Source organism: Ziziphus jujuba, chromosome 7, assembly GCF_031755915.1.
Source record: "Ziziphus jujuba cultivar Dongzao chromosome 7, ASM3175591v1".
NCBI classification, from domain to species: Eukaryota; Viridiplantae; Streptophyta; class Magnoliopsida; order Rosales; family Rhamnaceae; genus Ziziphus; species Ziziphus jujuba.
In genome coordinates, this window is record NC_083385.1 from 11,600,616 (window position 1) to 11,615,625 (window position 15,010).

At 34.2% G+C, this 15,010-nt stretch overlaps 4 protein-coding genes across 6 annotated transcripts; all 4 read right to left on the bottom strand.

Moving 5' to 3' along the window:
- Positions 1 to 162: 162 nt before the first annotated feature.
- Positions 163 to 1,288, bottom strand: LOC107424796 (ethylene-responsive transcription factor ERF109). Its single transcript, XM_016034656.4, has one exon. The coding sequence runs from the start codon at positions 1,195 to 1,197 to the stop codon at positions 430 to 432; it is 768 nt and encodes a 255-aa protein (XP_015890142.2). The 5' UTR covers positions 1,198 to 1,288; the 3' UTR covers positions 163 to 429.
- Positions 1,289 to 3,799: 2,511 nt separating this feature from the next.
- On the bottom strand, positions 3,800 to 6,912 carry LOC107424779 (pentatricopeptide repeat-containing protein At4g39952, mitochondrial). Its single transcript, XM_048478870.1, has 2 exons — positions 4,049 to 6,912; positions 3,800 to 3,890 (listed from the first exon to the last, which is right to left on the bottom strand). The coding sequence occupies exons 1-2, from the start codon at positions 6,910 to 6,912 to the stop codon at positions 3,800 to 3,802; spliced, it is 2,955 nt and encodes a 984-aa protein (XP_048334827.1).
- Positions 6,913 to 7,206: 294 nt separating this feature from the next.
- Positions 7,207 to 10,590, bottom strand: LOC107424787 (caltractin). Its single transcript, XM_016034647.4, has 7 exons — positions 10,343 to 10,590; positions 9,634 to 9,757; positions 9,506 to 9,542; positions 9,405 to 9,432; positions 8,721 to 8,873; positions 8,544 to 8,646; positions 7,207 to 7,460 (listed from the first exon to the last, which is right to left on the bottom strand). Exons 1-7 carry the CDS (start codon positions 10,343 to 10,345, stop codon positions 7,393 to 7,395), a joined length of 516 nt encoding a protein of 171 aa, XP_015890133.2. The 5' UTR covers positions 10,346 to 10,590; the 3' UTR covers positions 7,207 to 7,392.
- Positions 10,591 to 11,204: 614 nt separating this feature from the next.
- Positions 11,205 to 14,389, bottom strand: LOC107424777 (abscisic acid 8'-hydroxylase 4). 3 transcript variants are annotated; one of them, XM_048478555.2, is made up of 9 exons: positions 14,086 to 14,389; positions 13,598 to 13,919; positions 13,264 to 13,413; positions 12,916 to 13,164; positions 12,691 to 12,780; positions 12,523 to 12,601; positions 12,090 to 12,196; positions 11,705 to 11,823; positions 11,205 to 11,514 (listed from the first exon to the last, which is right to left on the bottom strand). In XM_048478555.2, the coding sequence occupies exons 1-9, from the start codon at positions 14,280 to 14,282 to the stop codon at positions 11,385 to 11,387; spliced, it is 1,443 nt and encodes a 480-aa protein (XP_048334512.1). In that variant the 5' UTR covers positions 14,283 to 14,389; the 3' UTR covers positions 11,205 to 11,384. The 3 variants fall into 3 exon arrangements, 2 of the variants coding, with proteins under 2 accessions (XP_048334512.1, XP_048334513.1); XR_009639550.1 differs by lacking the exon at positions 11,205 to 11,514 and having other exon boundaries at positions 11,805 to 11,823; positions 12,090 to 12,355; XM_048478556.2 differs by lacking the exons at positions 11,205 to 11,514; positions 11,705 to 11,823 and having other exon boundaries at positions 11,889 to 12,355.
- Positions 14,390 to 15,010: the final 621 nt, after the last annotated feature.

Here is a 15,010-nt window from a genome sequence, read left to right on the forward strand (position 1 = left end):
CGTATATTTGACTTTGTTGGCTCTTGAACTGAAATTTATTCCATTTTTATTTCTATTACTTGATTTTTTTTTTTAAATCATTTCAATTACTTAGTGTAGTAAAAGTGAATTAGCACAAGGATTCCAAAAATTAAAAAAAAAAAAATAGTTGGAGAATTCCAATTCTCAAAATCAAATAAAAGGATTATGATAAATTTATTATATGCAGATGTGGTAGTACAGTACCTCAAGCCCCAAAGAAAGAAAAAATGAAAAAGGAAAAAGTTGCACCTTGATGATGGAAATTTTAAAATATACCCCATCACGAGCGCGGAGTGAAAATCCTAAAACAAAAACTTTCTAAAACTAGCAATTATGTTCTCCCTTTTTGGGTTAATTAAAGCTAACATGAACAAAGTTTGCTATGTCTACTTTGGGTTTTTATGTATTTTATACAGTAAAACCCATCAACCTCATACATTCCTCTTCTTCTTTAAGCGTTTCCCAGAACTCATTCTCTTCTTTGCACCTATTATCTTCAACCTCCATTAACGTCTTCTTCTTCTTCTTACTTTTCTTCTTATTCTGGCTCTCTGTATCCATGTCCTTATCAGTCGTACTCTGCTTCTCATCGTGGTAGTCACTCAATGGGAAATTCAGCTTGGCTCTAGCTCCTCGGAATTCAATGGCCGCCTTGTCGTAAGCCCTTGCAGCTTGCTCCGCCGTCTCGAACGTCCCTAACCAAACCCGAGCAGCTCTTCTCGGGTCTCGGATCTCCGCCGCCCATTTTCCCCACGGCCTTTGTCTCACTCCCCTGTAGTTGTTCTTCTTTCTCCTCTTCGCTTCTGACGCCGTCGTTTTGCTACCACCCCGTTTTCCATCATTAGAATCCGCCGTCGAAAAGAAGTTGCAGCCCAGACAGCCGTTGATATTGCAGAATGGACAGATGTCACCATCTGGAAACGACAACGTGACTTGCTGCTGCTGATCCTTTTGATCGTAGTTGGTTCCACTGGTCGAGGGAAGCGATGACATGGCATTATGGACGGCTTCTAGTAATTGAAACTCTTCCAATGTGGGACCATCCATTCCGCCGGAAATTTCGTGCTTAAGCGCCGAAACCATAATGGAATGCTCTTGGTCGTTAATTATGCGTATGAAAGGAAAGGGCATATTTGTCAAATTATTGGTCTGGGTTTTGGGGTGGTTTGAAAACATTTTGGAATTGTTGGAGGGCTTGTCTGAAACCTTTTGAAATCTCTTTGTTTTTATTTTTGGGGGGTGGTATTTTGAATTGTTGGCGAAGAAAGACGGCGATGGAAGAAGGCCTTTTAAAATGGCGGGGAAGAGGGAGTGGAAAAAAGAGCCCACGTGGCAGCCAGCTGTATACGGTTTACACACGGTTCTGTGACTGAGAAGAGGTCTCCACTTGGGCACGTGGGGCATGTTGGTTGGGCCTTGGATTGCAACGTCAGATGCTGAGTTTTTCTATTACGTCACGTGGTTCTTAGATGATTTCAAAAAGACACCTGAGATTATATCTACAAATTGTCTTACCAGTGATGCGGTGGCAAAACAACACCTTCACACATCAATTCTCTATTTTGTCCGCTTTTTTTCACTCACCCATACACTCTGCCTTGTTTTAAACATGCATATTCTTTTCCAACCCGCAACATTTTAAATATATAATCAACATCAAATAAGTTCTTTAACGATTATTAAAATAAAATTTTATTTTGTTAAATAAAATAAAATTGATTTTATTTAATCCTCTTTTGTTTTTTTAATAAATATATATCTTAAGTCTCAATATTTAAATATATATGTTAATGTCACTAAAATTCAAATGATACCTGTTTTCTTTTTCTTTTTTTAATTAAAGCTTAATAACAAAATCTAAAAAATTACAGATATATGTTATAGCTATGGAATAGTTTTAGAAATCATTAGTTAATAAATTGGGCAAAAATTAAATTTTCTCGTCAATTATGCAAAAGCATTAGAAAAAAAAAGGAAAAAAAAAAGAAAAGAAAAAAAAATGGTAATACGGATAAATAATATCATTAAAAATTCGATGAAATTAAACAAGATAAATAAATTATAGTGAAATTAATTGATTGGGCAAAAAAAAAAAATTTCGGAACAAAAAATTGTTATCAAAGTAGATACTAATAAAACCGTCCAAAAAATAATATATTCTAGAAAAATATTTAAAAAATACTATATATGAAAATAAAACTCGAAACTTATTATTTGCGTTTAATGCATTTGGATAAGGTTGTTTTAGGATATGACGAGTAGTACACCAAGATTCCATTACCCCCCAAAAAAAAAACAAATAATTGAAAAGTACACCGAAATTCAATCTGGAGCAAAACCCACTACATTTTTCAATATTCAAAGCTTAGAATCGTCAACCCTGTTCCGATCGTTGACCTTCTTTTTGTTTCGAAAGAGATAGTTTGCTACTTTTTTTTTAATGCAAATAAATATATGTTTTTAAATATAGTAATATAAGAGTTACCAGTTACTCTATTAAAATTGTATGACATGGTAGCATATTTTTATTTTATTTTATTGGTTGATATTTTAAATGCATCATAAATATATATATATATATATATAAATGAATTTTTTTAAAATATAAATAGAATTAAATATGAAGCAATAATGTAACTAGACTTATAACTTAGTAAACCTCTATTTAAAAAAAAAAAAAAAACCAAAAGAAAAAAAAAACTTGGCAAATTGTTTGACAAATATAGTAGATATATTTAGATTATTTTTTGAAATATAAATAAAATTAACCAAGGATCAATACATGAATATGTAGCCAGAAAATTAGCAATGGATTAATAACATTTTCGTATCCTTTAATTTTAAAATGTTGCAACTTTCAGTTTAATTTTAGAATTGTATTTTGGTTTTGCGCATATCGATTCAATTAACCTTTTAAGAAAGGGAGAAAACGTTTCGAAACTGATGCAACATAAACCCAGCTGAAGCGTTTTTAAATCGGTTGCTCAATGGGCAATTTCTTATATTTTACAAAGGTACTTTGGCCATTTAAATTTTTGTCAACTATTTTGTTACAATTTTTACACATTTTGTTATTTTAAAATAGTTTATGGAAAACACACAAAAAGAGTATTTAAATATGAGGTGGTCCTTCTCCTAGTATACTGTAACTTTCAAGTTATTTAATAGAAAAGGATTTTTTTATTATTTTTTGTTTTTTTTCATTATATTTTGATATGATTAGGAAAGAGAAAGTCCACACTCCACAATGATGGACAAGCCGGATAGCAATAAGAGAACGTGTGCTATTTTATAAGCTGAGCTTTAGGCGTTGTTGAAGCAAGTTCATCTTTTGACTTGGCATTGACAATAATTGGCAAAAGTACATATTTCTCTTCGTTCATATGTTATTGTCAGCTGTAGTGATCCAAGCATGTGACGTCAGCAATGACGTTTTCCCATAGAAACTTCACTCTCAAATAACCACCCTCCATTTGAATAGTATACTGGCTGCCGACAGCCCACCGTACCTGGTTCACTCTAGTCAGACTCACCCTCTTGACCTTACAAAACACAATTTCTCATATTGTCTCTCGTCTTGCAGCTCTAGTTATGTGTTGTATGACAAGTCTCATGGTCGTTGACTTTTGTCACATTTTCAGCTCATAAAAACCCACCCTTTTTCTTAGTCCAATCTATTCCAGACGATGTGATTATTCATCTTAATATTCATTTATAGATTGGGTTATTTCACATGGGAAAGAAAACCCAGTTAATTTTTCAAACAGGGTGTGTATGCTTATCCAGAACTGAGTCTTTGCTTATCCAGAACTGAGGCTTTCTCTGAACCATCCAAGCAGATTGCCCATATATACTCTCCGTCTATCAGACTGTTGTTACACAGCAATAATGAATCTTCCAAGGGAAGTTGTATGTTGATTGATCGTCCATTCTGCACAATTTACCCAGTCTTCGTCAATGAGATTCATCTCCGACAAAGAGACTAAATCCGGGTGTTTTTCTTAATTGTCTCCCTTCTAGCTCGTACCTCACTCTCTCAGCGTCTGTCCACCTTCCGGCAGATGCATAGATATTGTAGAGCATCACATATGGTCTTGAGTTTTCTGGGTCCAGAACAGAGAGTGTCCTGCCAATTTTCTCTCCCAGTTCAACATTGCCATGGATTCTGCAAGCACCCAATAAAGACTCAAGTAGGCTTGTGGATGGTTTACAGGGAAGTTCCTTAACCATTTCATAAGCCTCAGTCAAGTGACCTGTTCTTCCAAGAAGGTCCACCATGCAAGAGTAGTGCACCACTCCTGGTGGTATCCCATTTTCTGCCATGGATTTGAATATTTTGCTGCCTTGCTTAGCTAACCCAGTATGGCTGCAGGCCGATAAAATAGTTGAATAAGTAAAGCTATCAGGTTTGATCCCTGAAAGTTCCATCTGCAGAAAAAGATCAAGGGCAGCTTTACCATCCCCACTCAATCCATACCCATTAATCATCACGGTCCAAGAAACAGTATCTTTTCCATTTAACTCGTCAAATAGCTTTCTTGCAATCGATATGTTTCCACATCTTGCATACAGATCTATAAGGGCATTGCCGATGATCACATTTTTATCAAATCCCTTGAGTAACAGGAAAGCCATCACGGAATTAGCAAGATTTATGCTATTTAGTTGAACACAAGCGGAAATTAGGCTCAGAATTGTGAAATTGTCGGGTTCCAGTCCCATCAGAAGCAAGTCAGAAAAGATGGTAATTGCCATTTTGGCATTATTTGTTTTTGTGTACACAGACATAATAGCATTCCACAAAGAGATGTCTTCTTTATTCCCCATTTGGAACAGTAAGATACATGGATTTACATCATCGAATCTAGCATACATGATTATTAGTGATGTAAGAAGAGGAGTCTCTTGAACAATTCCTGTTCTAATTGCAAAAGCATGTATAGACTTACCCTGTAATTCGATGTAGCATGCAGGCAATATGTTTAGCAATGATACATGATTTGGCCGCTGATTATCCTTCATCATTTCACCAAACAATCCCATAACTTCATTCTGTAAATTGTGAAGACGTAAGCCAGTCATCATAGCATTCCAGGATACAACTCTCTTCTCGGGCATGAAATAAAAAAGCAACCTCCCAGCATCAAGATCTCCACAATTACAATACATGCTAATAAGTGCATTAACTAAAGACACGTCCAAGTCAAAGCCAGTTTTTATAGCACAGCAATGTATAGCCATTCCTTGCCCCAAATTTTTGCTCTTACTAAAACCAGGTAGTATACTTATCAGGGTGACCAAATCCGGCTCTAAGCCCTCCTCCTGCATCTGATATAGAAGGGTAAAGGCCATTTCCATGTCTCTGCTGTGTGCACAACTGGATATTAAAGTGTTCCATGAAACTACATTTCTTATGGGCATTTTGTGGAATAAATTAAAACAAGACCAGAACTGAGAACAACCAGAGTAAAATGCCAATATAGCATTTGACACATTAAGGTTTGACTCAAAACCTCTTCTTAAACTAAATGCATGGACAGACTTACCCAGAAAAACAGCCTCCAATTTGGAGCATGCAGAGACAATGCTAACAATAGAAACACTGTCTGGATCAAATCCTGCACACTGCATTTCACAAAATACATCCAAACTCAACTCCCATAGCCCATTGTATACAAACCCAGAAACCATGGAATTCCATGCCAGGCGGTTTCTATTAGGCATTTGATAAAAGATACCCTTGGCTGAATCAACATCGCCAAGCTTGGCATACATTGATAGAAAGGCAGTTAGTACAGAAGGTTGATTTTCTGACCCATGTTTAATTGCAAAAGCATGAAGCCCAGAATATTTGGTAATATACTTCTCACATGAAGGAATAATAGAAACAAAGGTGACCAAATTAGGCTGTGTATTGCTTTTGAGCATATGTCGGAACAACATAAAGGCTTCCACAGGCTTTTGCATCTGTGTGCAAGCGGAGATTATAGCATTCCAAACAGCAACAGTTTTTAGCGGTACAGAATCAAACAACTTCCTAGCACTGCATATATCCGTATCACCAGCGTACATAGAAATTAACGTAGGAACCAAAAAATCATTCAAGAAATATCCAGATTTGACTGATAATCCATGAAGAGATTTACCAATTTCAAACCTTTCCAAGCGAGTGCAAACAGGAATTACACTCGCCAAAGTGCTCAAATTTGGCTTCAAATCCATCAGACAAATCTTCCTGAAAACCTCGTATGCTTCACAATCAAATCCATTCAAGGAATACCCAGCAATTAATGCATTCAAAGGAACCAAGTCTGGTTGCGAAATTCTATCAACCAGTGCATGTGCAGTCCTCATACAACCAGATTTAGCATAGAAATCAACCAAAGCAGTCTGTATAACAAGGTTGTTCTCGAACCCTGTTCTGAAAACAACACAATGAACCTCTTTCCCAATTCCAGAAGCACCCAGAGCGGCACAAGCCTTGATCACAAATGGAAAAGTGAATTCATCCGAGGGGCAACCTGAGACCCTGCAACGGATATATACATGCAAAATGTCTTCATATAAGCCGTTATGGCAGAGACACCTAATCATTAAGTTGTGCAAGCCCAAGCTTGGGTTTTGAATTCGTCTAAACGCAGATAGAGCTAAACGTGGAACACCCAGACGGAAACAAGACCTGAAAAACTCCCCAATCAAACGCTCATCCCCGTGAAGACCATGCACGATGAGAAGGGAGCTGAGAGGCTTCAAGCCTTCGATGGTGCGGCAAAGCTTAAGCTGACAAAGGAAGTGAATGGTTTTGGAATCGATAGAGTAATGCTTGTATCTGAGGCAATAAGCTTTTGTGGTAGGATAAAGAATGGGGTAGAGTCGGAAGAGGAATGCCATTAGACTTTGCGTTACAGAGCAAAGCCAAAGCCTGAAAGAAGATTCAAATAGCACATTGACCGTTGTCCTAGCCCCTTTTTATTTTGTTTTTATTTATCCACCAATACACTTTCGAAATCAATCTATTTATTTTTGAACGGTGTTAACAAATAAAACGCAACGATTTATCCAAATACAGATAACATAATTCGAAAAGTTATCATCACGTTTTTAAAAAGTTACTTGATGTATAAATAATGGTTGATTTTTAGGATTATCATCGTTGCTTTATGTCCACGGCTTTAACAAGATATGAACAATAAATAGTTCATAAATAATAAATTAACATCATATTTTGAAAACAAGCTACATAATACAAGCCAAATCCAGGAGTTGCCATAAGTTCATTAAGACAATTTTTTTTTATATATATACTACATACTCGACATGACAAATTCTACATTAGACCAGAAGCGAAATCTGAAAGGCTGTCCTGAACTTCTAATGACCACCATATGAAGTTCTATTCATCATCCTGATAAACTCCTCAGCACTAACTTCTCCATCACCTGCTTATTGAAATAAACCATCAAAAAATTAGAAATATAGCACACAGGAGATAAAGGAAAACAGGAAACAATAAAAGCATGAATCCAATAATTCATAGAATGAACGTATGGTGGTTTCAAAAATATGATAGGTGAGCGTTTTGCTTCATGGCAAGTGAAATCATTTGTTTGTTTGTTTGAAATCTCTAGCACAGATGATGTGCAAAGTACCTATGAGAAATGAACAAATAAAACAAAGCACCAACAGAAAAGGACCATATAGAAATGCTCAACAGCCATGCCTCCATCTACTTGCTGGCATACAATATTGCTCAATATTGCTCACAGCATAAAACACACCAGATTCCTATATAGCTCTCCAAGGATGCAAACTTTTTTAATGAATTTCATTTGACCATCAGAGAAAATGATACCAGTAAGAAGGGATTTCATCAATACAACAGATGATTGTAAGGACGATTAGGAAATGAAAAAAATCCAATATAAATATAGACACACATGCTATGCGCAAAAATTAAGAAAATTTACGATTACTTAAATTTAGAAAGATATTCAAAAGTCTGAAACATTGTTCACAGGTGAAAAGAAAAGCCTTATCAAAATTTTGATAAACTAAAAAATTTTTACAGAAAGAAATTCTAAGGAGCTATTAGAAGAATGGAGAAAAATCTATAGCAAGGGATTACAGCAATTAATTACTTACATGCTATCATAAGAACTGAATACATGTTACTCAAAAACCTTATCTCCTCTATCATGCAAATGTAAATTGGCAATTACTCACTTTTTATTTATTTATTTATTTTTTTTCCAAGTGGCAATACTGCACTTGCTAATTTAAGCATGCAATTTCTATCATCATAACAAACATACGACTTAGATCTTAAAATTCTAATTGGTTACATTCAATAACAGCATCTCTGGATGTTGAAGAATAAAGGTGCACGTGGAGATATTATCAAATTGGATATGAAAGGAAAAGATTAAACAAAAATAAAATTAAGCAAAACATATAATAAGTAACCAAGATAACTAGAAGGGACAAATGATGCATTCTTATGCATTTGATGAAGGGTGACTCACGATCTCGGTCTGCTTCCTCAACCATGTCCTGTATCTCCGCTTCAGTAAAGTTCTCACCAAGATCCTTTGCCATTTGCCTAATGTCTGTGACAGATATCTTTCCCTATATTCAAATGAAAAGAAAAAATTAGGCATTGGCAGGGAAAAGAAAACTAATTCTGAGGAATGGAACCTCACATTGTTATCATGGTCAATGATATGGAATGCTTTCATGAGTTCTTCTTTTGTGTCCCTTTCTCCAATTTTTGCTGTCATCATGTGCACAAATTCATCAAAATCAATTGCACCACTTCCATCCTTGTCAACATCCGCAATCATTTGTTTGATTTGCTGAAATAAGCCATTACATCAATATGTTAGGCATGAAGTCAAAGATCCAGATAGAGAAGAAGAAGAAGAAGCTAAAGAAATTTACAAAGGAATTAAAACACTAAAATTATTTAGGTAATATTTATTAGTATTTACTGATCTTAACATGTCAATGAGAAACAGAGCAAATATTTCACAAGGAAAAAAATAAAAGGAGAAGCACGTTCCATGATATGAAGCAAAGAAAACAAGCATGGAAGTTATTCCTTATCCAACTCAGCCAATTTTCATCCAATAAGATGCAACTGAAAGAAGAAAGCATAGAGGACTGCCCCTGGAGGAAAAAGTTACCTAATACTGATTAACTATATTAGTTAACTCAACCATACCCAGATCTAATCTAATGAAGTAGACGTGCAATTGGAACCAAGTAGACAACACAGTTCTCTAAGTTCTTTGAAATATCAAACAGACATAAATACCAGGAGTACAAATACATCCACACAAGACCATACACAAGGACAACTAAAAGTACAATGTTATAGAAATTACCTCATCTGTCATTTCAAAACCAAGAGCCCTGTCATGAGAAAATGTCAGATCAAGTTATTTCATAAGTAAATCAACTTCAGGCTCTGATAAGATATCCATACCTCATGGCAACATTCAGCTCTTTGGCATCAATGGTGCCTTAAGAAACAACGTCAAAACTAACAAGATTAGTAAATATAATAGATACACATGCTGGTGAGCGATACATAAACTTATATACTTGCAATACCTGATCCATCCGTGTCAAACAACTCAAATGCTTCCTTAATCTCTTGCTTCTTCTGTTGAGTTAATCCTCCATGGTGGCGTCCTCTAGGTTTGTCTTTTCTAGATGGCCCTCTATAAAGGCTTGCCTATTGATGTAATTGAAAATTTTAGAAAGTACATTAACAAATAACAAATCAGCTTCTATCAGCGTTTCAGCGAGATCGTAATAGAATCAAATGTAAACCCAAAAAATATTAGCACGTTACATTCATTTTCAATTCAGTAAAGAAAGTGAAACCCAGATCACAATTAACACAACCCAAAATTATCCGAAATCCACAACTGGGGCTTCATATCTTTCACAAAATCTCCTCCTAAATTTGTTAATCTTGTAACAAAATGGAAAAAACCCAATTCATAATTCTATCATCTTCTAAGAACAATAGCTGGAAAAGATCCTCTTCCAATTTCTTTTACACCTTTTCCCAAAGTTCGCCTATATAATTTGTTAAACCCAAGTTTACATTACCAAAAACCAATTCTGTAATCCAAATTAATAGCCAATAAGCATAGTTCGTATCTTATTAAAACAACGAATGGGATTTCCATAAAAAAAATAAAAAATAAAAAATAATAATAATAATAAAGCGTAGACTAGATTTGCAGAAGAAAACCCTTAGATTGAAAATAAACAATTAAATATAAACCGGAAATTGCAAATGGTAACGTACCATGGCTCCGCTAGACAATGACGATGACGATGCAACTCGCAAAGAAACTCGAAGGAACTTTTCTCCGACTAATTCAGGATCAAATTGAAATTTTCTTACAACCTACGTTTAATTTCCGACTGACTCATAGACCCAACGGTGGATCTTCTCGAACTTGGGCCTTTCCGAAAGATTCTGGACCCATGAGCCCATTTCTAATTTCTTCCAAACTTCAAAGCCGCGTTGTTATTATTATTATTTTTTTATCATTACAAAATATAATATATATATATTATATATATATATACAGTCTTGCAATTATTGAAAACCTATGCAATTATTACCCATGACTTTAACTAAGTTCTGTAAGAAGGTTGCTCTTTCTCCTTTTGTGCCTGGAAGATATATCTATTGCAATAGTACCTGAAAAAAATTCTGGAAGATATATATATATATATATATATATATAGTGCAATGGTACCTAAAAATATTCTATTACTAATGATCTCATTTTTATCCCCAAAAAAAAAAAAAAAAACAAATCAATCAAAATCTGAGAATTATTAAGCTTGTAGCAATCTTGTAGTAGCACTTATTTAATACGTTGGCATTTTACTTTTAATGATCCGTAGATTAATATAAATTATGTGTTACATTTAAATTCATAAGAAATTAATTAGAACATAAAAAGTTCAGGAGGTATACATATATATATAAAAGTTTTGATAGTTTTACTATTTGTTATTATTAATAACAATTATCGGTTTATACAGAATAATATTTTTTTATATATAAATAAGTAGGATTGTTATTTAATAGCAATAATTATTTACGGTTATCAAATTTTGTAATATAAAAAATTTACATACGAGATTTTTAGAACATTCATAAAAATAATATTATATTAAATATAATATTACAACAAATTAAGAGATAGAAACTCTATGTGACAAAAACTTATATCAATTACATCAATATGAAAGGCACAAGGACCAACTTCTACCGTCACAAATATTATTACAAAGGCCTATGAAATGAGACGGTATGACGGGGAAGTATTTCTCTATGTTGTGTGATGCCCTCCCATGTTGTGGTTGGGTGGTGGATCTATCCAAAACTTAGCTGGAAGTCCTTGCTCAGGTACTGGAAATGGGACATACTCAACCCCATTACTGGACTCTACTACTGTCCACCTGTTATAAACACCAAATCCATATCAACAATAAATAAATGAAAAAAGTATGCATATATATTGCAAGTTTTTAGTGAAAACATGATAGATAATTCTGCATTTTACATAGTTTATAAGATCATATGTCTGTTTATGTTTGATGCATATATATATATATATATATATATATATATATATATAATATTGCATACCTGAAGTTGTTAACTAGATGGTGGATCAAAATAAGCATTTGGAGCTTGGCAACTTCGTTTCCAGGACAGGCATGTGATCCATTACCAAATGCCAGGAATGTATTGGGTTTTAATCCAACCTTTCCATTCCATGCCATAACAATTTACAATTCAAAAAATTCATTTCTTTTATTTGTGATTAAAAAAAAAAAACAAAACAAAAAAAAAAAAAGGTAGTACACCAAGTGATTAACTAATCAAGGACACCAATGAAAAAGTTTATACATGGATTAGGTAGCAGTACTAGCTAGCTATTAATATAATTATTATAATATTATTGGAATATCAGTGAAATTTAGTTATATTTTGTGAATATATATGTATAGTCTAATAATTATTTCCATACCTCAAATCTGGATGGATTAAAATTATGCGGTTCAGTGAAAAAATCAGGATTGTGATGAATGTTCCGAAACAAAGGCAGTACCTTCCATCCTTTCGGAATTAAATATCCTGTTTATGAACACCCCCAAAATACCAGTCAATATTATATATGATAATTAAATAAATTACTTTTGTTTGAAATTTTTTAATATTGATTTGGATATGTTTGACTTCTTCTCTGGAAAAATGCACCAGGCAGGGTAGGTAAAAATAAGGTATGTGATTTCCCTGCCATTGAAAAAAGATCTATGTTTCAAATCCAATGAGGAATCTGATCGTGCAGAGTACGATAGAATTATTAAGTTGGATTCGTTAAGTCAATATCCACATATTGTACCAATGTTACTTGTCCTTCCTCATGTTTCTTTGGATACTTTTATCATATATCATTATACCTTTATATTCGACATTTTCAATAGCTTCTCTAAAGGTGAAAGAAATAATGCTAGACATCCTCAAGCTCTCCATTATAGCCTGCAAATAAACCGCTAAAAATTAATGTGTCTTAAATTGCATACCCTGAATAAAAAGTTTAATAATCTGGTATACATTCAGATATATACCCTATTTGTAACAGGCATATTTCTGGTTTGAGCCCAAGTCAGCGGATGCTTTCCTCCATCATTTGAATCATAAATTGCCTTTTGTTCTATCTGCAAAAATTTTAATTATTTTAAGTTAATCAATACATGTAATTGGGATGAAAAAAATCAATTAATTATTATTGAAATAGAATATGATATATATATATATATATATATATATATAAAACACCCCTGAATCCTGACCTTAATAGCTTCTAAAAGCTTTGAATCATCATGGATATATTTGAGAATCCATGTAAGGAGACTAGCCGTAGTGTCTTGAGCCGCAAACAACACACCAATAATATTATCAACTATTTCATTTTGGCTTAAGTTTTGTCCCTCGGCGTCTTTGAAGTTCAATAAACTACCCAGAAGATCATTCTCTACAAATTTCTTCTCCTTCCTCTCCTTTATTATCTCACCAAGAATTAAGCTTAGCCTTCTCCTTGCCTTCAAAAAATTCCATCCTTGTTTAGTATAGCTAATCATGGTTTTTAAAGATGATTATTAATTAAGTTTGCTGATAAAGGATGGCAGTATGATGCTTACCAAGACCGAGTTATGGTACAAAGTTCCAGGTAGTTTTGTAGGGAAAGAATTATAACCTTTGTCAAGTATATTGTAGTTTTCTTTGAGCATTTCTTTGTAGTGAGCCTCCAAATGTCCAAAGATGGACAAAACAGCAACATCAAAGGTAAACTGCCATGATCAAGGGCTTAATGACCCACATATTGATATATATTATGGACATGACAAATTATATAAGCTAATAGATTAGAGCAACAAAGGAACTATATGGCTTTGCAAGTAAGGGATATATCTATCTATATATATATATATATGTATGTATGTATGTATAATATCTGCCAAGGACTTTGCAAACCTTCTTTAATTCCCAAAAGGTCTTAGTAACTTGTCCACCAGACCATGACTTCAAGGCAGATATGGCAATGGCTTCAATGTCTGGGACCAAGTTTCGGATGACGTTCAAAGATAATGAGGCTTGGACTAATTTTCTGATTTTGGCATGGTAACCACCTTGGTGGAAGAAAAGTGCAGATGGACCGATTAATTTTTCCTTGCTCGGAGGGTATGTCGGCTTGAATAGATGTGCCTTTGACACCAATACAAACCGGACAGCCTCCGGGCTAGCTAGCATTATGCAGGGACAGCCAAGAATATGGGACTTGAATATATCTCCATATCTAATAGCACCACCACATGGAAAGGCATTTTTAAGAGACTTTATTAAAATTGAACTCCTTTATTAAATTCTAGCAAACGGGAAGAAGAAAAAGAACTTTGACAATAAGCGAGGAAAAAAACTTTAAAAATAAATTAAAAAAAAACAAAGCTTGAGAGGTGGAATACCTATTTTGCCTTGTGGCAAAGAAGGTATTTGGGTTTTGTGAGTAGAGCTGTAGGGTTTCCCCTACATAAGGCCATCCCATTGAACCTGGAGGCAGACTTGATGTTGGTTTTGCTAATTTTCTCCTCTGTGTTTTAATTAAAATGAATAAAAGTAGGCCACAAATAAGGTACATAAAGAGAAGATTATTAGCACCCATTTTTTTATCTCTCTTTCTAATGCTATTTAGGGTGGATGCGGGAAATTAAGTCAAGGAAATTGTGGGAAGGTTCTGAGCTTAAACTGAAGTCACTTGAAAGGAAGTGAGATGGTGGATGTGCTTATATAGACAGGGCATAGACTGATGGAAGTGACTAATTATATCACATTCTCTAATTTGAACACAACTTGATCACCACGAATTGATTGAATTCGGTTTCTTTTGTTTTCTATACGGCAACAAGTGCTTCACTTTTTGCCATCAAGTGTCCCAAAAAAGAGCTTCCAAATCCAAACCTCATGTATTAAGAATGATCAATTGCTATTGGCTGCCAGATTTTTCGGGACTTTTCGTTATTATTAGTAGCTTAGAAATTGTGTATGTACAATTATCAAAACTAAAATAAAATAAAGAAAGCAGACGTTATGTAATGAGCATTGTCACTATCTTGGCTCCACAACGGATTGAGCCTTGAGGTGGCGTGAAGGCCAGGGTATCGTTCAAACATGTGATCTTCTGCACGTCCATTGTTTTTTAGTTTCTAGCTCTCCTAAACAGCTATAATTGTTATATCAATTTAAAAAAAAAAAAAAAAGGCTACACCTTTGCTATATATATATATATTCCAAATTGTCTTATATATGATCTTTAGAGAAGACAGGCTATTGTATTGGAAATACATTATATATGTTGTATGATAAATGGGAAGTTAATTAGGACCCATCTAA